The sequence below is a fragment of the Mytilus californianus genome, unplaced genomic scaffold (genome assembly GCF_021869535.1).
Source record: "Mytilus californianus isolate M0D057914Y unplaced genomic scaffold, xbMytCali1.0.p SCAF_1, whole genome shotgun sequence".
Taxonomy (NCBI): Eukaryota; Metazoa; Mollusca; class Bivalvia; order Mytilida; family Mytilidae; genus Mytilus; species Mytilus californianus.
The window spans coordinates 78,874,989-78,902,782 of record NW_026262581.1 but is presented as its reverse complement, the minus strand read 5'-3'; the positions used below and the strand labels follow the sequence as shown (position 1 = coordinate 78,902,782).

Sequence of the window (27,794 nt, the reverse complement as noted above, 5' to 3'; positions counted from 1 at the left end):
TCAGGGGACAGATAGTTAAAAGGTCCATTTTACTTTTACCTCACTCAAATAAAACTTTCATTTGTTGTATATGTGTTTTTGCACTAGTAGATTCTTGTACAGGCCAGCATTATACCGATACCAAGAAAACCTCAACGTAACAACTGAGTAGTATCATCACCACAACAAAACTGAATCCTAATAGTACGAACAAACCAGAATTAAAAGGTCAACTTAATAAAATCAATACCAAATAATACACTTTGTACAATTGTTCTTGTAACAAAGCAAACGAATAACTATCTAATATATCTAACATACGTCCTTGAACAGAGGAATTCACTATCTAATATACGTCCTTGAACAGAGGAATTCACTATCTAATATACGTCCTTGAACAGAGGAATTCACAGTAATTGCAAACAAATATGACCATATTTATATAAGAAAAAAATACAATCGAATTAAAGAATTATCATACAAATAAAATAACAATCACAAAGGCCAAGGATTTGTATAGTAAATATTATACAAATCCTTGCAAAGGCTAACTTATATAATAATACCATATTAACAGTAACTATATAAATTTCCATTGACTTCAGCCATGAAGAGGAACAAAATCACAAGTGTACAATGTAAGTCAGTGTTTCTGAAGATTAAATGTTGCTTACATACAAAAAGTTCAAGAGATAATCCTAGCTGCAAATTAACCAGACTCTCATGTGTGAAATGGGGTCTCGGTGGCCCAGTGGATTAAAACCATTTGATTTTTATGGGGGGGGGCTAGGATGAAAAATTTTGCCCTGCATTTTTTTTAGTTGTAATCTCTGTCCTGCCTTTTTATTTTTCACTCTATTCGGTCCTGCCTTTTTCTACATAAATTGTCATCCTACCTTTTTTTTTTTTTAACTCAAAACTCCTGTCCTGCCTTTTTTTCAAATTTCATCCTAGCCCCCCCCCCCCCCCCCCCATAAAAATCAAATGGTAGCTCCCTAAGTAGTCGAACTACTGTATCACTAGCCTTTCAGCAATGAGCTTGTGAGTTTGAATCCCGCAGGTGGCTTGACTCCCATCGTAATTGACTAGGATTGAGAGTTTTCCTACCGAAGGTAATTGGTTCTCTCCGAGCACTATGGTTTCCTCCACCATTTAAAACTGGCCGTTATATAATAGCACAATAGTGCTGAAAGTAATGCTCAACACCAATTAATCAATCATGTGTGAAATGTAGGTTACAGTGACCAAAACATCACTGGCCAATGTTGCACTTTTGAAAGAGTGTAGTAGTGAAATATCATTGATTGGTAAATGGAATTAAGACCAGAACTTAACCTAACTTTCAAAGTGTGATTTATGACATAGTTACCCAAATGATGCTGAGCAGTGCTGTATTATGCAAGGAGACTACAGTTGTAAATGTCATTGATATATTACTGAAGATTTCTGACAAATGGCCCTAAACTCAAAATGTTTGTGAAATAAAGTCACTCAAGAGTGATATTAACGGTAGGTTGTCGTTCTGACCAAAATTGAATTGTAAAGTGGTTGCAAAATTTCACTGATAATATATAAGCTTTAGAAATGAAACTTCAGTTTAAAATTAAGCAGTAACTTAAGCATGAAAAGAAGGCCATAGTGACTCAGCTGTATTGAAAAGAGTGTTGTATACAAGATTTCTGTGTTGATATATCACATATATTACCTATGGGTTCCTAAGGGCTGGAATTAATTCTGCTCAAAACTTAACCCAAATGAGCAGAATTAATTGGAAGAAACACGTCTGCCTCAGCCTAAGTTGCTGGCACCTTGGGTTCCAGAAAGCTTGATAAATAAAAGATTAAAAATTATACCAATGTTTTGTTGTGTTTTTTTTTTTTTAAAAAACTTTCAATGATTGACCTCAAATTTTACTACTTGATATCTTTGTTGTTCTTAAATGGTACAGTTACACTAGTATAAATAATTAGGACATCTTCAAAGGCTATTTGAAATTTTTTCTGTGACTACACTGAGCTATGCCTGTCCCAAATCCCCAGTAGAAAGTGCTTGTGAATTGGCAAAATTTAAATGCCACATCTTGTTTAGAAAATTTTCATTTTCCCTTTTCGCCTGTGATTTTTCACTTATGTTTTAGATACTACCATATAGTTTGGTACATTTGTGTTTTTCCAATACATAAACTTGAATTAAACTGGCTCATTAGAACCCTGCAAGTTTGCCTGAAAGTACTTAAAACTGACTCATTTATTTCTAATTTGATTTCTATCCTTTTGTCTCTTTCAAGTAACTATAATGACAATTTCCTAATGGAAGCATCATGGCAATGGGTATTATAGCTGAAGCAAGGTTTAACTACAACTAGATTACTGGATTACTGACAAAGTTGTATCATTTCATGTTTCATCTATCTTATCTACAACATATTATCAGTGAACAAGGTCCACCATGCTTAAAATATGAAATTCTTCACTATAATTTCAAGAAGTTTGAAACAAAAAGGCAGATTTTCTGTAAAGAGATCCTTTGATGAAACAAATTATACCAACAAGTTAAAGCAAGACATCTGACACAATTATCTTAATAAAGGGAAATAATTCAGTTTACATTTGTCATATCTATAACTTTCTAGGATTGTCTCCCTTTGTCATTTTTACAGCTGTATAATTTATCTTTTCAAACATTTAGACTTTAGCACTAAAAGTTGCCAACTTCCTAAATCTGTGTTCTTGTATTGGAAACAAAGCTATTCAATATCTACACAGATGTGATGTTTACCCAGTAACATTGAAATATAATAAATATAAATTCTGATCCTTGAAATAATTTTTCTTAATACTGTAAATTCAGAATTTTTGGCATTCATTTGTTATTGCAGTTGTTAAAACAATGTACAAAAATATGAGATGAATTATTGCTTTTTCATGAAGTACTACATACAAATAATGCTTTTAAAATCGAATTGTGAGTTTAAACGTTTGCAACACCTATACCGTCTCAATTTTTACAATAATAAAAACATCGGAAATTTTCAGAATTTGCAATATACATTTTCTTAATTTACTCATCTCTTGGGCAAATGTTTTTCATAAGCATTACTTTTCATATTTACATTTCATTTCCATTGGATTTTAAACATGAAGGAGGACTTATTAAGTGATATTTGTCACAATGTGGCTATTTCTATTACTGTGGAAAAAAAGATTTGATGTGTACATTGTATAAATATAATTACAATCTTTGATAACCAATGCTTATGTGAGATTAATCAATGCAATTTCTGTACATACTCGTGATTGATTGATTGTTGTTTGCTAAACATTAGTGGAAACATATTCAGGATGACATGCTCTTGAAAAACATTTCAAGCATAAATCAAAATGCTTGTTTTAATAAATGTGATGTTCATAAGAATTATAAAACATTGCATTAATTTCTGAATATGCAGCTTTTGAATAGATGGAACTGAGAAGCTACGGAAGCATGCATTTGGCAACCTAACAAATGGTATAAGGGGCACATTTTAAAAATACTATGGTATATACTATAAGATTCATTTTATAATGATCATTAAATATTTTCAAAGTGCAGGAGTGGACCCATGTGTACAGTTAACAAATAATTTATGTTACTAAATGATTTAGTTATCGAAGACAACAACTTTTTCACTATTTATTGAAGACATGTAAACATGTACCATTAGAGAAGTCTATGTCAAGGTCACAGCCTTCTTCACACTCAGAGATTTCAGTACATAACAAACCCTTCTTTTTGACATGTCCATTGACATATTGCATCTTAGTGCTGACATATCAAATCTTCTCAATGTCTTGTCTGTGAAGTGTCAACATAGTATATCAGTTGTCCTACTGATGAAAAAAAGGGTTTGAGGTGAAGGATCTTATGATACCACTTTAGTATATCATTATTCACCTACAATGCCCAGTATATTTTTTCTAGAATAACGACATTCATATTTGCCCTTTCTTTGATGAAGCATGTTCTATGTTGAAGGCATTTATCTGGAACCATGAGCAAGTCAACATGCTGGACTTTCCGATTCTTAGAAACCTGAGGATACATAACATTTCTGAATGATTTGTCCATGTCTTCTATTTCTTATGTTTTGACACTGTATCACCAGTTCAGCTGAAGTTCACTCTAGTTTTCCCATCATTCATCAACCCATGAAGGTTGTTAATCTCCAGGTTTGGCATGTTCATATCCATAGAGTGGGGACATTTTCAAGCCAACCACAGGGCCTACTGCACATAACCAGCTCAAGAGGTAGTTTCTGAAAATAAATACATTACAATAGATATCTATTTCTTATGAATTAAGGATGAAAGAACACATAAGTTGAATTGTAGAATAACTATAAATCCAAGAATTCAAATACAGAAAAATATTCAACAAGTGACCGAACAACAAATTAATTCACTAATTATTACTATGCTTTGACTTTTATTTAACATAGAACACCAATTCCCTTAACTTTGTTAATGTCCTCACCAAGGGTCCAGAAACGGTCATATTTCCCAGTCATGACCTAAACTGAAAGGTTTTAGGTCAAATTTTATTTTATTCAAAAATAATTTCGGTCATTTCATTGAGATCCTAAACATTATTTTTCACTAAATTTTGTGTAGAAATGCTTTTTCGGTAATAAAACTGCCACTCCAGTATAGTGTGATAACCCTGAGGGCCCTCCTAATAACAATATTAATGTCTCCGCAAGATATTGGCTAATGATCGCTCATCACTTTTTACCTGTCTTCTTCACACCTGACAGTAGTAATCAAGCTCAGAAATAATATTTTAAAGAATTTTTTTTCTATTAAAACTTACTTCATTATTTAAGAACTTTCCAGTATAGACAATCTCCAATTCTGATTTAAAGTTTAAAACTTTTATTAAATGTACTTTGAAAAAAAATAGTCAAACATGTGCTTTATTTACTATGTAATACACATGTGTGAAATTGTCTTCAACTGATTAGGCATCTAATTTTAAATGCTAAACTATTTCATGCTAAATTAAATGAGTGAAACTATATTCAGTTTATTCAAACACTTTTACAGATAATAAAATTAAAAATACAATGATTTCCTGCCATTTGATAAACAGAACGAATCCCGTAAATAAATTAAATAAAATAAATCTGGAATCATTCATCATTTAGTATTAACTGGAAACTTCTGGTTTTTATTTTTACCTTCAAAATCTAAAGAAGCATCACCGATTCCAGAGAAATTTACAGTTTTGAGTCATTAAAATCTTTTCAATTTTAAACTGTTACTTTCCATAAATCGTTCTTGAACGTTTTTGACAAATGTTAAGAAACTTCATGAAGTAAATGCGATGAAACCAGTCAATACAAATTCATTGATGCCATGAAATTATTTAGTGTGAATAATTTCGAGAGTTCGAAAAAAAAAGACCTGTTATTTCAAGTCATCTCAAGATGACCGAAATTGTGTGAAAAAATTTCCAGATCCTTGTCTCTCACCCCACAGCTTTAGCATAATTTTATGAAGGTTGGATATTACAAAAAATAAACTTTTATAAATATATTATTGATTAAAAACTTTCTACAAATAAAATATTTCTTTCATAATTTTTAAAGTAGTAATGGCAAGAATCTACACATAAAGGCTTACAAAAAGTCCAAATAGAGAAAAACACATAAGCTACAAACATTATACATTAGAATTGACCAAAGACTATTCAGTATACTTAAGAAGAGATGTAAGGATAAAACTGTATGCCAGACAAATCAGTTATTTTTTTCCTTCAAAAAACGGCTTGATTCAGAATTCTTATGTATAGATAATGTCTTAAATCACAAAAACTAGACAGCAAGAATATAATTTTCTTAATTTTTTTGTAAACTTGATATATATATCTTGTATTTGTTAACACTGACATACCTTTGACCATCGTCTTGTATTGATGTAACTTGTGCCATCAAATCTTTGGTGTGACATGGATGCAGCATGAAAAATGGACGTCCAAGTAAAGGGTGTTCCTGTCAAAATTGGGATTTAACATATTAATATATTCTTCGTCAAATCCTGAAAAATTTCTATAAGTTCTATGACACTATTTATACATTTTGTAACTGCCTATTTCTCATGAATAAAAGATGATTGGTAAATGTCAATAAGACAGCGACCCCAGTTTTGTATAATACAAGCTGCTTTTTCAATAAACACAAAATAGGCATATGATTTTGGTTTTTTGTTTCATTAGGTTGCTTCCTCATTAATGACATACATGCAACATTTGGGTCAAGATGCGCAATTAATTTCCTATAGGCAACAATGGTAACCTTTTCTTCCATTCCTCTGTCCATATCGTAAAGTTGGATATGTATGATGGCTTGTTTCGAAGCTGAGACATTTTCACATATTTGGTTAAATTTTCAGGGTACGAAGTGATATTAAATTTTTCACAAATTGGGCAACCCCCTGATGACCCCACGTGATCCTGCTTCAGCGAGTGAAAAGTCTTATTCACACAGTAAAATTCTCTGGAAATTCAGTTCTGTACAAACATTTAATAACTCCAAAGTTTTTACATCTTTATTGTACAGTCTTTTGCTCTTCAAAACAGCACAATTGGTTAAGCTCAGTCAATTACTAAAAATAGCATCATGTCCAATTTCATTGCATACAGGTTTTTTTATTTCTATTTATAATTGAGTACCTCACTCTGAGGGGCATTAGGGATATTGACCCATATATCCATTTATTCATATTAAAGAGTACATCACTTCTTGTATGCTTATTCTGAAATATTACTTTATCTACACCCATTAAATGAAGTACATGGATATATGTAATGGGTTTGTCTATCAAACTAGTACTATTTTGATGCAGGGCTGTCATTTGCTTGAAGCAGTGTTCTTTAATTGTTCAATACTTTTTTATTTGTAGATGGCCAAGGTTTTAAGTTTTGAGATCCTCTTATGGGTTGAATTCTAAGACTATAAATGTAAAATCAGTAATCACATATATATATGTATTTGTAGATGTGCATATCATACAAGAATTATCAATATGTAATAGTACCTGTTGTGTTATAAAACTCCAGCGCTCTTCTAACAATCTGTCCCGATAGCATTCAGGAATATCAGACCAAACTTCATCAAGACTCAATAATTTTCCATCTGGAAAATTAAAAATTTGTTTCAACATATTTCCATGATTTCTTATGGTTAAAATTTGTATATGTTATTTAGGTGTAACTCTCAGTTTATTAAACAATATTCTATTCTAAAATTTGAATAACAATTATTCTATGATGAAGAGCCTTAAAGTTAGAATTTTGTATCTAAAATTCAAACTTAATAAATTGCTTCGCCGAGCGCAGCTGGAAACGATCGCAGAGGTCCAACCCTGAACAGTTGGGGCAAAAATGGACACAATATTCGCGCTTGATACAGGTCTGAATTTGGATTGTAATTAAATATTTGACACATAAAAGGTTTCTGACACAGAATAACTGTAGTCAAAGAACTTAGAATTGGTTATATGATTTGAATTTATATTCAATTTTTTGCTTTTGTGCAATACACCTTGCTGTTGTGAATTGACCCCCTCCCCCCAGCCCCCCCCCCCCCCCCCCCAAAAAAAAAAAAAATTACCCCCCCCCTTTTTTTTGGCTTTTGTGCAATACACTATGCTGTTGCGTATTAACCCCCCTCCCCACTTTTTTTTTGCAAAAAAAATAATATTTGAAGAATTTTTCTTTTTAATTTCTGAAATCTAAAATGAGAAAAAATTGCCCCCCCCCCCAATTTCTTTTTACCCTCCCCCCCCCCCCCCTTTTTCCCTCAAAAAATTCTTACTTCAAGATATGGTCATAATCCTAATTCAAATTTCATATGGATTTTTTTGTAAAAAAAAAAAAGATGCAACATTTGCAGATATTTTTACTGGTCTTCCTTTATAAATATGCATTTCTTGAAACATAATTTAAAAGCAGTGTAAGGGAGGTAATCAAAACTCCCTTACACTGCTTTTAAATTGTCTTAAGTAATTGTCCATTTACCATTTAAAAGCAGTGTAAGGGAGGTAATTCAAATGATGAGTTTGAATTACCTCCCTTACACTGCTTTAAATTATGTTTTGTACTAAAGTTAATGTCCATTAACCAGGACACTCTTGTTTTTCCCCCTTTTTTGACCCTAATTCCTAAACGGTTTAAGCCATTACTCCAAGAGCAAATCCTAACCATCCCTTTGTGGTACGGAAACTTGTGGTATAATTTCAGAGAGATCCACACACCGTTCCACAAGTTATTGTCTTGAAACTAGAAAAATGCTTATTTGGGCCCCATTTTGGCCCCTTATTCCTAAACTGTTAGGACCATAACCCCCAAAATCAATCCCAACCTTCCTTTTGTTGTTATAAACCTTGTGTTTAAACTTTAAAATTCATAGATTTCTATTAAGTTATTGCCCGGAAACCAAACTGTCTTCGGACGACGACGACAACGTGATACCAATATAGGGCCTTTGCGGTCGTATAAAAATTGTGGAACAAAAATGTAATTGATTATTATGAGTCATAACAACTGTCAAGGCCAAATCTTTACTTCAACCCATTTGAATTTGAATAGAAAAACAAAATTATCAATGTTTTTGAGTTACTTTTTTAATCTTACTCTGGTGATACACATTAAAATATAAAACAGGGACATTATAACTGTGGCTGTATACAACATGGTACTCGTAGGTAACACATTCTGTAGAACTTAATTCCAGTTGACAATCATCTTCCTTATCTATGCAAGTCAATTCTTCATACTGTAAAGAAGCAAAATAATTTTGGTGAAAACTTTATTATACATGTTATAAGTTCTACATGCATATGATTTTTTTTCTTTGCTTAACAGTAAAATATTTCTGAGTATGATGTTTTTTCTTGTGGTTTTATTGTACAGTTAGGTTGCTGTCGCACTGATTTTTTCACTTGATCATTTTTTATTCATATTTTACCTTAAAATGAAGATCTACTTGTGCTACAACTCAATATCATACTGAAGACAAGTTTAATAACAGCTGGTCACAAAAAAAATCACTTTCAAAATTGATCAAGTGCTTTGTAGGAGTCTGAAATTTTACTTACAGTGAGAACTGTAAAGTTTTGATTTTCCATAGAAAAAAATAAAGTATGACTTCCATTGGTAACTTACATCTTTTGTAACAGATCTAATTAAATAAATGATAGAACTGTTAATCAGTATTATCAACATATCTTTGAGTATGACCAAAGCTAAATTAAAGAGTTTTTCTAATGATTTTACCAAGTATTTCATAGTAGACCTGTAACTATTAGACACAGTTACTGCCAACTTATAAATAATAAGATGTGAACTTTCAATGCTTTTCTAGATTTAAAAATCTCAATGGGAGATAACTCAGTTGTGCAGCTGTGTAATTCATAATTCTACATGCTTTGCACGCTTCAAATTTATCAAATCATTAAGTATATTCCTGCACTTTTAGTTTAAGTGTTATAAAAATTATATCTACAATAAGAAAAAGTAACGCATGATTATTTTTTTTTAATATTTCCCGAAGTTAAAATATTATGTATTATTAAAGATTTTATGTTTCACAAACTGTTCCACCCGAGTTATTGTTTCCTTGTTTCTAAAACCAAGTTGTATGATTGTAGTTTCATGATGACTTTCATCTGATATACTAGAACTGAACTTTGACATTAAAATGACTGGTAATATTGAAGTTATGATAATCTAAGCCAGCAAAACCATAAAATATGGTCCTCTGATCTTGTCAAACTCCAATCTACATTTTCACACAAAATTATATGGCTGGCTAAGTGTACAATCCATGGATTGACAAAATGAGAAATTTGTTAAAAGATCAAAATTCTGAATCAAAAAATATAAAAATACTCTTTTTCTTATCATAAAACAATATATTTATAATACCAGATGTTTTTAAAAAAACTGTCAATATACTCAGTAAAAGAGAAGATGAAATATTTGTATGCAATTGATAAAAATATTGCTATGAAAAACAAAAGTGAACATCAGTCTCACAGAGAATGGAATATTTTTGATAAGTTACTTTAAGTATATATTTTTACTGCTATAAATGAAAATGCAGGATTTACTATACTGAATTATAATTCAATGTCCAGATGAATTTATATTGTTAAACTCACCACACTTTTCTCTCTCTCTCTCTCTGGTGTTCAGACTGTCTTACTCTCTATCTTATATACATATATTTAGAAAAAAAATTCTTCCTTAGACAGATGTATTGATTAGATATTAATAGATTTATATATAATATTTTGCTTTATTATTTGTGTATATCATGCTGTAAATTGGAAGTTATAAATAATAAAAATGAAAAAAAAATTCTGTATAGAAAGTATATATCCAGAAAAGCAAACTTGTGCTATCATCAAAGAAAAACTCTTTTTGAGAATTGAAGTCCCATAACTCTGAAACAACACATCACCAAAATCTTACAAATTGAAAGGGAGCTTCATTTCCTCATGCCCATTACTTCATATAAATTATAAAAATCCTTCAAAGCAAATTTGAGTAACAGTACAACATAAATAGTCATGGTCAACATTTGGACAGAGTGATAACTAAAGAGCAAATGATGAAATTAAGTGGACCATACTTTAGTACTTTCACTTGATACCTGTATCCATCTGCATTGCAGGCACACCTACTTAATGGACCAGTGTGATGATATGGAATTAATAACCTGCTTTTGCTCAATGTGTTGTCTTGATATCTTTTTCACTTCTTTCTTGGAAAGATAATACTGTTTGTCCTGAAAAAGAGCAAACTAGATTTTATATGTACAATGTTATCATGTTTGCATTTAAAAAGTACATGTGATTAATAAGTTACCCAACAGATCTGGAATTAATCAAATTAAGCACAATATTTAATTTGTCAAAAACTTAAATTAATGTAAATTGAAAAGAGCAGTTAAGATGTATCTATTCATGACATAGGCTTGGAAAAGACAAACTAAATGAAAATCATTTCTTTTTTTGCTGTTCTTCATCTTGACATTACAGTGAGACCTTCAACATTAGACAAATGATGCTCACTCCTAAACAAAGGTTAAAGACTGACAATCAGCCATTGGTTTATGAAAGTTATTTTGTTTTACGTTGGAACCCTTTCAAAAATGCAAAGAAAATTTAAATCTTCGCTATTTGAGCATTTTTTAATTGTCTAAAATCAGGAGTTGTGGAATATGCATCCATGAGACATCAAAGCAAGGACACACACAATAGAAAAAGGACATCTTGAGGACAAGAAGTATGTTATTTTTACTTGAACACTAAAAATTTTCACATCATAGTAATTTATTTGTTTTCATATAAACTGCATGATTTAATTTATGTCTTGGAAAATAATTTATTTTGCTGCAGAATATTTCAGTTGTTATAATTTGTGCTCCCAGGTGATTCAACAGGTCTATTTAGGAATAACAGCAATACAAATGAAATTTTAGAAAATATTATTTTAATTTCTAAAAATGTTAGACAGAACTTAAAAAAATATTCAGGGGCCTATAAGTTGTTGGTTTGTATAATCCAATATTTTTTGTGTGTATTATTTAGAAGTTGGGAAATTAAAAATGTCAATCTCACTAAAAAAAATACAAATATCACTTTTTAAAAATAGTTTTTTAGTCCTGTAATAGAAAACATAGCCCTTTTTTTTTGGGTCAGGGGTAATCCTCATCTATGGATCATGGATCATGGACATGGGACTTATTTAATTTACGACTTTATTTTGTATATCTATTTGAAGGTCTGAACCAGCTTAACGTGCTTGTTAAAATTCATCTATATTTAAAAAAAAAGTATTCCCCTATTTCGTTATTTCGTTTACAAAACCCTCTTTCAACTCTTCGTTGGGAAGCCCCTAAACAGAATATTTCATTTATGAGAAAACCCGTACGTTAAATGAAGAGTGTTACGAACATAACGGAAGTGTGGAGCTATACTTAAAGAGTTGCAGCCACCAAAAATAGGACAAAGAGTTTCCAGGTTATTGAAACTTTATTTTTCTTACAGGTATTTCTTTTATTTTCCACGAATCCTTTGTCTTTTCAGCCAAAACAAGGAAATTATGTGCTAACTTTACAAATTCATCACCAGAGATTGAACCTGCCGCCATGACATAAATCTGGTCTTATACGTGGGAGTTAAATTCAAGCGTAGAACACAAAAAATACAGGTCGATCGATGTAGTGTGTGTGTATTTACCGAGAGGCCGAATGTGAATAACACGTTGATTTTATTGTTTGTAAATGTAGACTTTCAGCTAGGTAACTTAATTGGATGATTCTTCACTGTTTTCGATATTGATAAATGTGCAATTGCTTTAAGACAGAAATACGTCTTGGTTATATATAAAAGTATTTTATTTGGGTACCCCTAGGAAACCTCAGGACTTCTGTGGAGTTTCTAGATCCCCATATCTATTGAGTTAACTTGCTGCAAATAGGTCAACACTATATCACATTATTATTTAAAATTTTTGTATACATATTATTGACCACGTATATAACATTTTTTGTTTACTTTAGAAAAAAATAATAAATTAAGAAAAACTTTACTAAAAAGGTTAATAGCTTTAATAGAAATGTGCGAATTTTTAGTTTGGACAAAAATTATTACAAAAATACAACAGGAATTAAATTATAAATTCATAAAGTTTTGGTCGATTTTAATAGAGACGAATATTTCATTTGTTCTCTGAAGAAAATTTTGATATTATGTTTTAATTACAATCATTTTTAAGGTTTGAAAGATAATATTTAGGAGAAACTTTTGGTGAAAATTCCAGGTTGTGCTCTGCAACAGCCTGCTGTGGGACCTTTGTTGTATAAAGTGATGACCATCTAAACATTTTTGCTTTAAAACAAAATTTGTTATATAGAAATTAATATAAAATTAATCTAAAGATTTCTTTAAAGTCAAAAACTGCTATCATATTATTTCTATGTCTTTTAAAATTTTGAGGGGAAAAAACTAAAAAAAAAAAGCTGAAATAGTCATAATTTTGAAAATTAAGTAAAAATGTTACAATTAGAAGGAATTGCAATTAATGTGTATTAACACACAATGCTTGTTAATTTTAAGCGATGTCGATTAGATTAACAATACGTAAACATTCATTGACGCATTATTTTTTTTCTCGCCGCTAACTTGTACAAAAATATACGTCTTTTGTATTTGGCTTTGTGCCAACTACTCTTTGTCGCTGTAACACACTAGTTCTAGTTGATCAGTTTCTAGATCCTCTCATTCTCTAAAAATAACTGACTAATCAACTGTCTTCTTTGGACAGCACAACTTGATGTTACCACAACGACGGGGTCAGTGTCGTCCTTGATGGTTTGACAGGTGCGTGACAGTTCAGCTCCCAGCATGTACGCCAAGGGGAAAGGATCAACGGTACCATCAGACGCTCAAGCAAGAGAAAAGTAAGTTTTTATAAGCATATAACATATCTAAGAAAGAAAGCAATCATTTTCATACGAAATAAGAATTTTATTAGGGCGCAATTTCGATTTGATTCCGTGAAGCGGAGCGTTTTCCACCTGTACTGGGGGATGCCCCATTCACTGTGTATTATACACGGCTCTTCCGGTTATTAAACTTTCAACAATACAAATGCATGTTTCATGATTTAAACAAATAACAATGGTACTTAACCGTCCAAGACTCCAGTGACTGTTAGAGTTGTTGACATATGAATAAATGTACAAATTTACGATGCACACAACACGTAAACAATGAATTCACGACAACTTCCTGTGTCCAATAAACATATGAATGAAACAGATTCTGAATGTCTGCCCAGTTTGAAAATAAAAATATTACTTTCTTTCAGATTAGCACTATATGTATATGAATATTTGTTACACGTTGGAGCACAGAAAAGTGCACAGACGTTTTTATCAGAGGTATGAATATATTTAATGTTATATAAACAACAACAAATTATCATTTACCTATCTACATCAACACTTCTTCAATTAGGGTTGCATACAAGTTTGGTTTGGATTGCCATTGTGGCAATTTTGTTTTAAAATTTCTTTTTACAAAAGGGTATTGAAGCCAGCCTATTAAAGACTACCCATACAATCATGGCAAGAGAATTTACCCTCTTAGAATATTAGAGGCACAGAGATTAAATAAAACACTCATGACAATACTTTGGGAGCATATACATGTTATGTATGTCCAGCCCTTTGTGCAGAGCTGCGATGAAGACAATTATGTGATTTTCGAATAGTAGTATCATTTTGTTATATTTTTATGATAAGAAATTAATTTCTCAAATATCTGATGCTTATGCAATTTCAATGTCCTATATACATGTAAATGCTACATCAAAAAGAAATCACCAAACAGCAGTTCTGCCAACTTGAGTGAGATTTGGCCAAAATTGTAAAGATCAAAGAGAAAAAACAATAGATCAAATGAAAATGCGTGAGTCTCACGCTAAATGCGTGAGACTTGGCAGCCCTGAAACAGCTTAATAGATGATTGTTCACTCCACAAGGTACATATATTAATATACATTGTATATATCAGATATTTCTCTGAATATATTGTTTTCTTAGTTATCTTATAACTTTATTACACCAACAGTGATTTTTTGAACCTTCTGTTACATATTGTGTGGTGTAGACAAAAAATTTTTAGAGAGCAATTGATTGACATTTTCCCAACTTTGTTAACATGCCCAAACAATCCATGTTCAGACTCGGAGAAATGTAGGAATGCTGCAAGATTGCACTCTAGATTTCACTCTGTCATAGATAATAGTAAACAGATATACATGAAAGCTATGGGACTGAATTAATGTTTGTAAACCTTTAATAAATCAACTCTCAAATGTGGAAAAACAATTAAATAATGTCATAATCAATAAGTGAAAAATGATATTGAGATATTTTAATTGGTAATTTCAGATACGATGGGAAAAGAACATAACATTAGGAGAACCACCTGGGTTTCTACATTCCTGGTGGTGGTAAGTACATTAATCGTCCTTCCCCTTGCCTATATCATCCTGCTCTGTCCCTCCGTAATTCTTGTGTCACGGCTTTGAGATGTGAGCAGGCCTTATCAGCAACATCACAATGTCTGAGAAGTTATCAACGACCTCTCAATTTTTGAGGAGACATTATCAAGCTTGCTTTTCTCTAGCGTAAAAGTGTTGACCTGAAGGGAGGGGAAAAAGACCAGTAATAGAACAATAAACAGATTATCAGGTTTTCTATGTATAAATATCGTAAAAATATCAACCGCTTGACACAATGTAAAGCCATTTTGTCTGTTTCCTGCACTCACTCGCCAAAAAAGGTCTATATTGTGGCTCGCGGGTGATATTTTATGATATCAGTATGTAGAAAACCTGATAATCTATACATACACTTCATATGACTGTGATTAAAGTATGCTTTAACAGTGTCTTCTGTACATGTACTGAGTGTAATGTCAAAACAATCTACACCAATTTCCATTGTGAGACAACAGGAGAAATACTGAGAGATTTTTTTTCTGTCACACTTTACATGTACAAATGTACATTGTAGCCGGGATACTTATAACTTGGTTACTAGACCAGTCTTTGATTCCAAACTATTTTTCATGAGTTAAAATGTATAGGATTTGTCTGAGTGAGAACCCTGTCTCTAAATGATTAAAAGTTTGATGACAGGTGATCATGTTTATCCCTTCAAGATTAGAATGAACCTGGAAATTGATGTTGAGGTTCAGATGAGATCAAAACTTTCAGCTGTATTTGAAGTTTTTGAGTTTGAATAAATACTGCTATAGATATGGATCAACTGGCTGCCACATTTTTTACTGGACAGATAAAAAAGGGGAGGTGCGTATTGATTGTCAATAAGATAATTATCAGACCAAATGATGTTGATGTTTGATATATATGTACAGCCTTTAACAATGAGCAAAATATTCCATAAAGTGAGCTATTATAGAACAGACATTGACAAAAAAAGTAAAACAAAAATACCAACCACTGATTTATTATTAAAACAACAAACGAAAAACAAATATGACAGACAGCGATTTTGAAGAGTATGACTATCCACCTATTGTTAGAGAAAAATGAATATAAACAACTACCACAAAAATAAAGGCTCCTGGCTTGGGACAGGCACATACAGGATGTGGAGGCATTACCATGTTTGTGAGCTCTCAACCCTCCCCTAATCTAGGAGTCTGGGACATATGTGAAACAGCACAATACTAGAACAAACTAAAACACAGTTGGAAAGTACTGGGCTCATCAGATCTGCACGAAGCACACAAATGTTCTGTTGAGTCTTAATTTCATGTAGGAATTGAGAAACTAAATCTTTCTTACATGTACAGTGTATCTCTAGGGGACATTTCTTACATGTACAATGCAGTGTTCTCCCCAGGGCCTTTTAGCATCATGGTAATGTGATGCTATATTGCTTGAATGTGATGCTATTAAAAATGTTTCCTTTATAGAAAGTGTTATGGATGTGATGCTATAAATTCTAGAAACAAGATGGTATTTCATGGGTTTTTTGTTTACCAGGATGCTATATGAAATTTGTAGGAAGAACACTGCAATGTATCTCTAGGGGACATTTCTTACATGTACAATGTATCTCTAGGGGACATTTCTTACATGTACAATGTATCTCTAGGGGACATTTCTTACATGTACAATGTATCTCTAGGGGACAAGAATAGTCAGCGAAATTATGGAGATTCCCCAATATTGGAATTTCAGGAGTATTTATCAACTTGATGTGAAAAAGAGACATGCATTATCGTCTCTGTATTCATTTGTAATTACATTCCATCATAACTAGCACCTTGAAATATTTCTCTGTAGTTGCAGTCATACTTCATGTAGACTCCAGTTTGTGTTACATCTGTGACCACTAATATTGTCAGCCAAAATATACTCAATCCTTTTCTTGTGTGTTTGATTGTGACATCAGTGAGTGAGCACTTTCATCAAATTTGTATATCTTACCATGAGCAACACATCACAAGCCACATATGGGACGGGATAAGTTTTTGTGTTCTATTCAGTCATGTGTATCATTGTTTATACTTTGTCTGGTTTGTGAGTGGCATGAAAAGGTACATATACACCATGAGATTGATTGATGGTTGCATACTATTAAAGGATGATAACATGTCAATGAGATATGATTCTATGAATATACAAGTGTTTTATACTAGTCTTGCATCATGCTAAGTCAGATTTTAAATTTGTTAGCTAACAAGGTATGCAGGAAGACATACCACTTCCCTCGCACACATTATTCTGGTCATGAGTTGACCACGTCTTTGCTCTTACACTAAATGCTGAGTGCTTGAAAATGAAACGGAAACTATCAATTTAAAAGTCTTTCATTGCTTCAGCTAGGGATTGAACCCACAACCTCTCAAACATAAGTCAAGCATTCTACCACATGTACTAGACCACTGAGGCAGTTCATACAGATTCAACTAATATTTTTATCCATTAATAACCTGGTGATGGCCTCATGTGCCAGCCTGCTGGAAGAGGACTAAACAGAAGAATATATCAAATAGTCAATTATTAATACATGTAGTTGAAGTTTTGTGACCCATGTGCTTTATTGGCACTATTTGCTTTTTGAAAAATGCCTTGGTATAAGCAAACGGAGAAAAATGTAGCCTCCTTTGTAAAATGAAGTCTGTCGAGGAGATCAAAGAATTTCTGATAAGATCAAAACCATGTAAATTGATTTATAACATATACTGTCAAACCTGGTCTAATAGGGAACTGCTTATAAAAGGCGGTCCTGTACCCACCTAATTTTCCTATATAAAAGTGTCCTTCATGTATAGCGTGTAAGGTCCAACACGAGCAGCCAGCACTATTTACATGTGCAAAATGGCTGAAAAGTTTAAAGCAGACAGTTTTGACGACTTGTGTAAGTAAAATGTCCACCTTAGATGTCAAAACAAATAACTTTGGAAGTTCTCTGGCTTTACCAGGGTATTACGTCTTACTGCATAAACATTACCAGCCCATTAATACAAATGAAGACATTAAAGTTTACAACAGATTTTGGTATTGCAATATTCAAAGCATCAAATCTATGACTAGAATCATTCAAAATTCCAAACAATGAATAATAATTTCATGAATGTAAGTCTTGTTGCACATGTACAGTTTTCTGCATTGTAAATAAGAAAAGCAGTAATAACCATATTAAACACTTGAAAGGGATGATACAAGGACTTTACAAACGTATGGCCTTTTGTCATGCAAAAAAAGAAAGTAGGAAAACTTTTCCTGGAAAAGAATATTATAAATCAGAACTTTTGTCTCAAAATTTGACAAGACAAAAATGTATGGGTTTTTGGCTATGTATGATGCAAAAAGCCCAGATATAAAAAAATATTAAAAATCAAAATTTTTGTCGTCAATAAACTGTGGAGAGAGAGATATAATTTTTTTGCATATTGATAAATCAATTGATTGTCAAATAGATCCAGAAGTTACAATAAGCATATCATATAAGTACATGTATATATATATATATATATATATAAGCTGTTAATGTGATAATTTTCATGGCATTTATTTTTCACTGTTTTTCTTGTAATTCACAAAATTTTGACTTACTTCACAGGTCTTTACCATTTATTTACGTCTTTCTTGTTATTCACAACATTTTAACTTACTTCACAGGTCTTGACCATTCTTTTACGTCAGCTCTGAGTCAAATATTGTCCCTATCAGTCCTATTAGAAATTCTATATTACTCTATATAATACCCCTGTCGTTCAAGTTCATGGCCACCATCCCTATACTCAACTTCACGCTCATCCAATTTAAAATTAAAAAAAAGGAAAATATAATCAGTAATCTAGTCATTTTTATGCCCCCTCAACAATTATTTTTTTGAGCATATTGATTAACCCCTGTCTGTCTGTTTTCCATGCACCCCACATAGGGTACAAGGTTTGTCAGGCTTACTCCCCTAGTTTTCAAGCTAGATTTGGAGAAAAATGCTGATTCGTTTGTACATTTATTAAGAGTGTCCTTTTTATCAGGATTTTAAAATTTATTGAGTTTTCCACAAATGAAAGGCTGTTGAACTTCTGTAAAAAAATGCATACAGGGTTCATCGTTTGTCCAGCTAACTCCTACAGTTTTCAAGCTATAACTGTTATATCATACTGAGTGTTAATAAATATATTAAAGGTGTGCATATTATGAACAGGGTTTTGATTTTCCTCAAATTTTCCATAAATGACAAAATATTGAACTTTTTGGTGAAGTTATGCATGTGGTGTACATGGTTGTACATAATTGTACTTCAACATGGACTCTGTTTACTAAAAATAAATGTAACTGCAATATATTCAAGCATATCTTGGGAGTAGAATATATATAACGCCCTAAAAAAATTGTTGCAAAAATATAACACTTTCGGTATTCTCATCTATAAATACATCAGGAAAATTAGAAAAATAAATTGCTGCAGAAAAGGGCTAAACGCTAACTAAAATACCCCCGAAAATAATTTGATTTACAGTATTTAATACAAAAAGGCCAATTTCGCCTAAATATGTTTCACTCGCAGGTTAAAAATTAGAAAGGTGATAAAACCTAGTGGAACTTTGATATTAAAGTCTACACATAATATGCTTAAAAGATTTCTATCAAGTTTACAATACATATCTCCATTAAATTGAAATGAAATTGGGCACTATGCATTGCAGCTGAAGACAACTTTGTTACAATATTGCAAACATATCATATCAAAGGTTTGCAAAAATTTCAATGATAGGCAGACCTATATAACCAATTTGAATTAATTTATTCCTAAAAGACAATGCAATTTAATTTTGATCTTGGCTAAGAATTTTGAATAAATACTCCAAATTTGTTAAAATCTTTCATTTTATGCTAGGTAAAATGTAATTAATAATTTGGTTACATGTTCAGGAAAATGACAAACTATAATTTTTTGCAACTTTAGAGCTGTGATAAATTGGATTGAAGGACTTTTTGAAAATGGTCCAAGTGCAGAATAATTAAGGAGAAATTGGCAATACTACCTTGCCATGTTTATAAGTTAGTTTGCTTCAAATGATAAATAATTTGAGTCCATAAGTTAATGATTCCAAGATGGGCTTTCTCTTTGATAATTACTCTTTGAGTCTTTATTCACCTCCTAATCCTAAAAAATACATTTTATAGATATACATTCCTTTTAGAACCTTTCCTTCAGATTCAGAAAAAAAATCAATGTAAAACATGTATATTATACAACAGTTACAGATGTAACAAACATGATTTATGTACACATTTTGGGTTTTTTTGTTTTAATTTAAAGTTGTCAAGTTTTGTGCTTGCAAAAAAGGCAGCTTATTTATCAGGTTAATGTAATTAAGTTTACACACGTAGAAATCTTTTTGTGGAAAAATAGTGATACAGTTTTCTGTTGATATTTCTGGTCTCTTTTCACTAAGTTTGATGGTCAATCACAAAGTCCACCTGGCTTTCATCAAGTGCATTTTTTATGGAATACACATTTCAGTTACTGTAATAATCTATGTTTCTGGTGGTTTGTAGATTCAATATATAGTCTTATAGAATGTTACATACATGTATAAAGGTAAATTGTATATATGTATTGCAGATGCAGATGCAAATGAAATGAATTACTTATAAAAATATTTAAAAAATATATTTGCGTTTGTTATAAATTTCATTCTGAGTTTTAGACATGTGTAGAAGTTTTCCCAATTGGCTCAAGTCTTTGTCCAAGAATGTAGGTCTTCTATAGTGACCGTCCCACTTCATATTTAACCCAAGGACATAACATCATTGTCAGTTTATGAAAGTTTGAAGAATTGAAATTTTAACTTTGTATATATTATGTATGAGGGACATGGCTGAGTGGTTATGGCCTGCAGGGCTTTCCATAGAAACTGATGGTTAAAGAAGACATATTGATTTTGTGATAGTATTGATTTTAGAGCTGCTATAGTTTTCCTCAGTCAACCAACCAGAATCTTGTACACCTGCATATCTGCAATAGTCAATGGTTTTGCTTAGCAGTAAAACCTGACACTGTCCTAAACTTAGTTACAGTGGAAACTGCCATATTTTTAACATGATTTTCTATGAGTCATTAAAAAAAGCTCCATAAGCAATGTTACTTAACAAACAACAGCTATTATTGTCAAGGCCAAAGCTAAGTCATGACAGTAATGGTATGCTATTTGGGTCATCACAAAGACAAAATAATTCTTCTTAAGTAAACACAGATTTAGAAATTGTCTAGCTGGGTAATTTTCTTGTGTGTATTTTTAAATGACGAAGTTTCTTCATTTTTCATAAAACAGTGCGTCATATTAAACAAACAATTACTAAGTTGTTTACTCCATATTTCAATATTTTAACTGAAAATTTCAGGTTTATTAAATTATGTAAATGTGATAAAATTTAGGTTTCAGCTTCCTCTGGCAAATTTGACCGTGTAAGATTTTGGCCATTTTATTTTTTTTTTGTTTTCAAATATATTGTTTGATTGTCTGAACTTTTAGTTTTGAGTGTGTCTGATGAAGGTTGTTTCAGAAACATGTGTGTTGTTAACACTATACATATTTTGAGTCACATGTTTATGTGCATGTTTGTACTAGTGAAATGTTTTGATAGACACGAGCCAATAAACTGGTGAAATGCAAAGGAATAATCAATACATGATAGTAATGACTCTTTAATTGCTGTTCTTCATCATGAAAGTGGCTGGGAGTTCTTTTAAGATGACTTAAAAAGTTCACAACTTTCATTAAGATCAAGATGGCTCCTGTGGTAATTTTCTATATACATCAATTGTTGTTGATTGATTTATTTTCTTAAGTACCAATTTTTGTGGATTAAGGAAAACTAGAGATTTAATGGGTACTTGATTTTCTGATTTTTGGAAATGCTGTATATAAACTGCTACATGTAGATAGGAAATTTGTATTTTGTGGAAAACTTAGATTTGTTGTTCACCTCAATCCATCAAAATTATAACCCTACGTTTCATACTGTTACTAAAGTTTGATAGTTTAAATCAGGAGTTTAGTGTGACGTCCATTTTCATTGAACTAGTACACATTTTTGTTTAGGGGCCAGCTGAAGCTCGCCTCCGGGTGCGGGATTTTCATGTGTATTGAAGACCCATTGGTGGCCTTCAGCTGCTTTCTTCTCTTTGGTAGGGTTGTTGTCTCTTTGACACATTACCCTTTTCCATTCTCAATTTTATTTTGAAAATATAAATTTCCACGATGTCATTTATGGAAAAAGTAGTAGCAGAAATCTATTGGTCATGAAATTGTGTTTGATCCTTATTGTTGAGCATCATATGTTTTGATTTGACTATTGGTTGAAGTTTTCATACAAGTTCAAATTTTCTTTTGACTGAAAAACCGAGCTCTGGTTATTTATGTGCAACTAGTCTGAAATTAAATGAAAATGACATATTTTTTTTTTACATTTCAGTGTATTTTGGGATTTATATTGTGCAGCTCCAGAACGAAGGGACACATGTGATCATTCTAGTGAAGCCAAAGCATTTCATGATTATGTAAGTATTCATAACCAGGGCCTTAAGGTGTGTGGTCCTATTCTGTTCATCTACGAAGTACACATGGAGTTGACATCAGGGTATTCTTTCTTGATGGAGTGCCGTTATTTTGTTTTATTCTGTGTTTTATGTGTTACCAATTTTTGTTCCCCTGTGCAAAGATCATTTTTGGGGTCTTAACCAATTTCAAATGGATAAAAATATATCTGGGATACATATCAGTGAAACGGCAGCCCACAAGACATTTATAGTTAAACATAGGGTCTACATACTTAGACAATTGTTTATGCAATATGTCAAGCTCTATATCTACTCCAGTCTAGAAAAGTTGAAAATAAAGTTTTCAAAGCTTCCATCAATACTAAAATTCCCCTGCAGGACAACAAAAATATTAGGAGAATACTAAATACAACTACTGACAAGGTTCCTGGTTTTGAGTCAATGACTTTGTATCATGGTTGAATGTCACACACATGTTGTCAATGACAAAGGATGTGTCATGACCTTGACTCAAGGTCATTTTATGAGTATCTTGGTACATGTAACAGGACAGAGTTTTATATTACCAATTTGATTATAACAGTTCTTGAAAATTCCGATTATTACTGAGGATATGTGATGACACCCTACATGTTAACAGTGATTTTAGGGAACATTGTGTATTACAGTCACGCAAAAAGATTTGAAGAAAAAGTTGTACACAAACAAAAAAAGAGAAATGAATCAGTCAGTATTCATCAATCTTGTTGTATGTAACCTTCATTAAAGTAATTTACTAAACAACTTAGATGAAAAGTTTTAATTTCATCCACATTTGGAGTAGGGACATGATGGACAATACTTGCATGTTGTTAACTTTGTCCACAATACAGATTGGACAAAGGATGAAGAGCACTTTCAAGTTGTTAGAACGTGTCCACAATACAGAGTAGAAATAAAGTTTATTTACTTCATAATAAAATTGATCAGTAAATTTGATCGATGTAGTTTTAGATCATTATTTTTTAGTCCCCTAACTGGTGCTTAGTAGGGTACCCCCTCAGGTTACAATTTCACATTTAAAATAACTTCAGATCATCAGGTTTCTTTTAAGCAAATTTGAAATTAATTGTTAGTTTTGAACATTTTAAATGTCACAGGTCATTTGAAATGTGACATCAGATCGCAAGGTTGCCCTCCAAACCACTCAAAATTTTTGTTTCATTCCTTGTTGAGCAATTTTCTAGGATTTGAGGTTCTTAGAGATAGAAAATTGCTTTAGATATGAGCTTTTAAAGGAATAAAAATTTGACTTTTCACAGGCTAAGTTGGTCTTGCATTAATTAATAATATTCACATCTTTAAATTAATTTTTAAACACAATTAATAATTAGATAGAAATTTACAGCTAAATCAGTAGCAACTTAATGCTTTTTTTATATACATGTAAGAGTAAATTAATCCAAGTAAAATGTTGCAACGGGTAGGGGATATTGTATCGCATATATGCAATACCCTTAATCTGTTTGTTTTTAAAATGATAGATAAAAACTTTATCTGAGAAGGGATGACTGCCTTCTTTTGAAAAAACCTGGTAAAATCCACATGATAAGTAGTATTATAAAGTGCTTAGCCATGGGAACATGTTGGAACCATGATTAGAGTTGAAATGTGAAGGAATAAATGCTGCATTACATTGGTTAATATGGTCAAATTGGATAGTTTGGTTGAAAAGAGACATTATTAATGTACCAAAACCATCTTTGAGCACAAATTTCAATGTATGAGATATAGTATTTTTGCAAGACGCTTGAGCACTAAACCCCCCCCCCCCCCCCCTTAAAAAAAAACAACCCAGATAACAAAGTACCAAAAGATTAAGGCATTTACTGGTGTTAGTTTTAATATAGGCAGAAGTTGATGATTACATGTGTTATATACATATATTTGAATGTTAAATGTATAATCAAATTTTGAAAAAATAGAAACAAAACAAAAACAATGTAAAATGATGTTTGAAAGATGAATCAATTGTTGAAATAAAAAAACAGAAGCATGCTCCAAAAGGTGTATTAAAACTTTTGATTCTATTACACTTGATTTCAATTGAAGTTTTTTAATAATGTTTTAAGATAATGATTTTAACAAGTATTAGTTAAACTTAGGTTATAGTTAAAAGATGTCAAATTGGGTTTTAACTATGATGACAGCTTAAAGTCTGGGAGTCTGGGCCCAAGTGGAGTATATGGATCAAATAGCAGGCCATTCATTAGGAGGCGGTACCCGGTACTTTTACCCACCTAAGCTATTGACAAGTACCTCCTAAATATAGGAATTTTTATATAAAGTATTCATGGAATAAAATGAAAAGTACCACATACAAATGGGGAAAGTACCAGTCAACATGAAAGATAATGAAACCCATGAAATAGTTGTCTGTACATTAGTATTTGGAAATTCCAGATAAAGTCTTGAATCATGCATTAACTATATATAACTATGCATAATCTATTACAATCTATTACAAATTTGAAAGGATAATTCCCCATTATAGGAGGAGAACCTCTATTGATTTTGAGATAACTAAGTATACATGTATATATGTATAAGATCAAGGTCACAGCAGCTATAAGTGATCAGTTCTGAGAAAATTTTATTTGTATAAGCATCTTTTCATGAATTTAAGTCTTTGCTATTTTTAGAATAATCCACAGGTATGCTCATAACTAAAAATGTTCTCTGTAAATAAACTGCTTATTAACAGAACCGAACATCATATATAACGCATGTGACTTATTTATAAAAATAAGGAAATGTGGTATGATTGCCAATGAAGTACCCACCAGAGAGTAAAGGATTAGAATGTATACAACTCTAGGTCTCAGTTCAGTCTTCAACAATGAGCAGAACCCATACTGTATAGTAAGTTTAAAACCCTAACATGACAAATGGAAACATATCAAAAGAGAATAGCTCTTTTTACAAACAAATAACCAAATTTAGCAGACAGCAACCAACTGAATTACAGACACAAAAAGAATGTGGCAGGGTGAACATGTTTATGAGCACACAATCCTCTCCTTCCTATGGCAGTGGTGTAACAGTACAACATAGAATAAACTGTAAAAATTCATTAAACAGGATTTGACTTACATGTATCAGATTGGCAAGTAGAACAAATTACACATAACAAAAAACACAAAAAGCAAAAGTACTCACTGTCACTAAAAGCTAAAAATAGTTCTTAGCTAATTTCAACTAAGACAACCCATATTTTCCAAGACTGAATTACATGTTTCATTCAGTCCATATTCCAACAAATCTTGATGTTTTCTGTCCTTTTGGTAAGGGAAAATCTATGTTGATTTAAGGTTGCTGTGTAAGGTCTGTTTAAATGCAGCAGTAAATATAATGTGTGAATCACATTGGTTAGGGATATCTTCTTTTGAAACATACATTTTGTATTTATTCAAACATAGTTTGATAATTCTTCTTATTTGGAATAACAAAGTGATTGTGATAGAGGTCTTTATTTCATCTTGGGATTTATACGATGATACTTTTGAAGAGTCCATAAACATGACAAATATAGTGAGTGATAACAAACTTTTAAGAAAATAGTACATATGAATTTTTCTTGAAAGGGTGATGATAATTGACCCCAGTCACCATCAAGCATTTTCATCATGGTAAATGAATATTAAGTATTATGGGAAAAAAATCAATGAACACATTTTTGAAGGGCCATTTGCTGTAAAGATTGCTAAAAAGGCTTTGCAGATTTGAATGTGGCCATCCTGATAAACAAGAATGGTCCTGAATAAAGTTTTTTTGATTACTTGGCACTTGGTCCAGTGAGACTCAAAGCTCAAAACGGGTCATCTCTTATAGTACTGACAGAAAAATCAAATTATATTTAAACAATGGTAGGTCTGAAAAAAGACATAATGGTCCAATGCCTCTAAATTTTTGTCAGAATGTAGTCAGTTGAAAATAGACATTTGACTTTAAATTAGCATTCAATATTTATTAGAGCCCTACTATTGTGGTAATTGTCTATACATGTATGACAGGAAAAGCTAAAATAAAAATAAGAAACTAGATGGGAAGGCATTCTGTTTAGAATGACTCCAACAAGATAGGTACTCTGCAAATCCTCTTATCTGAACATGCTGAAAGGCCCTGCAATATATTTTTTTTTGTGGGGAATGGTTTGGTTTTAGGGGTGATGCTGTTAGGCTTGTGTTTCAAAATAGTTAATCTTATAGGACAGTCAATGGACTTGAAAAACAGCAACAACCAATTTCTCACATATATATATATATATATATCCCATTGTTTGAGAACAAAGCATCTACCAGAAAGATTACAAGGACACCTGTCCTAGAATATTCTAGAAAGGAACATTTACTATTTAAGCGCATTTTAAGTCACTTAAAGATTAATTTGTGAATACATGGATTGTACCCCTTTGTTATGTAGGTACAGAGGTACAGCTTCCTATTTACCTACTAAGTAACAATAATTATTTAATGATATTTCATGCTTTGTTGATAGTTATTATTCCTTGATGTTTAAAAAAGATGGTAACACATATTCTAAAGCTAAAAATCAATATCTGAGCTTTAAATCTATACACACTGGTATTGTGTGTAGTGTTTATTGATTTGAATGTGACATCTCTCTAAACAAGGTGTAAGGGTCCTAACTGTAACTGTTTTCTTCCCCAAACTTATCACACTTATCGTTGGCACATGAATTAGTACATGTATGTACACATTGAAGATTTGGTATTATGTAAGACAGGATGTGTGGGGAAAACTGTTTTTACTTTTAAATATTTGTTTTTAACTGATTGCTTGCTGACTTCATTGTTAGATTTTTAAACTTAAATGTGTTCGTCGATTTCTGTGAGTTCTATAATTACAACAGAAGAAAGCATGTGTGGTGAGTCTAGTGTTGACAAAAAAAAATAGTTTAATAGAAGGGAGATTGATAGATATTTTTTTTTATTTACAATTTGCCTGTAGTTTCATTAAACAAATTATATACTGTGTAAGTAATGCTTCTATTTCATATTAAATATCTGGCTATATTGTTATGGACTGACAAAAAGGGGAATATGTTCATAAGATGAAATTTTCACCTATAAAAAAAGATCAAT

General features: G+C 31.7%; 2 protein-coding genes across 12 annotated transcripts in view; one reads left to right on the top strand and one right to left on the bottom strand.

Moving 5' to 3' along the window:
• Nucleotides 1-760: 760 nt before the first annotated feature.
• Nucleotides 761-12,210, bottom strand: LOC127708728 (ubiquitin-like-conjugating enzyme ATG10). The gene is made up of 6 exons (XM_052213855.1): nucleotides 12,070-12,210; nucleotides 10,739-10,807; nucleotides 8,650-8,791; nucleotides 7,053-7,150; nucleotides 5,910-6,007; nucleotides 761-4,273 (listed from the first exon to the last, which is right to left on the bottom strand). Exons 1-6 carry the CDS (start codon nucleotides 12,172-12,174, stop codon nucleotides 4,177-4,179), a joined length of 609 nt encoding a protein of 202 aa, XP_052069815.1. The 5' UTR covers nucleotides 12,175-12,210; the 3' UTR covers nucleotides 761-4,176.
• Nucleotides 11,962-27,794, top strand: part of LOC127708467 (single-stranded DNA-binding protein 3-like) — an 83,027-nt gene continuing 67,194 nt past the window's right edge. For 3 of the 11 annotated variants that reach the window (XM_052213418.1, XM_052213400.1, XM_052213393.1), the window contains exons 1-5: nucleotides 11,963-12,071; nucleotides 13,351-13,486; nucleotides 13,897-13,969; nucleotides 14,984-15,045; nucleotides 22,567-22,651. In XM_052213418.1, coding sequence (XP_052069378.1) covers nucleotides 13,431-13,486; nucleotides 13,897-13,969; nucleotides 14,984-15,045; nucleotides 22,567-22,651 — 276 coding nt within the window. In that variant the 5' untranslated portion in view covers nucleotides 11,963-12,071; nucleotides 13,351-13,430. Of the gene's footprint in view, nucleotides 12,072-13,350; nucleotides 13,487-13,896; nucleotides 13,970-14,983; nucleotides 15,046-22,566; nucleotides 22,652-27,794 lie in introns of all 11 variants that reach the window. The other 8 variants (XM_052213389.1, XM_052213382.1, XM_052213363.1 and 5 more) reach the window with 5 other exon arrangements.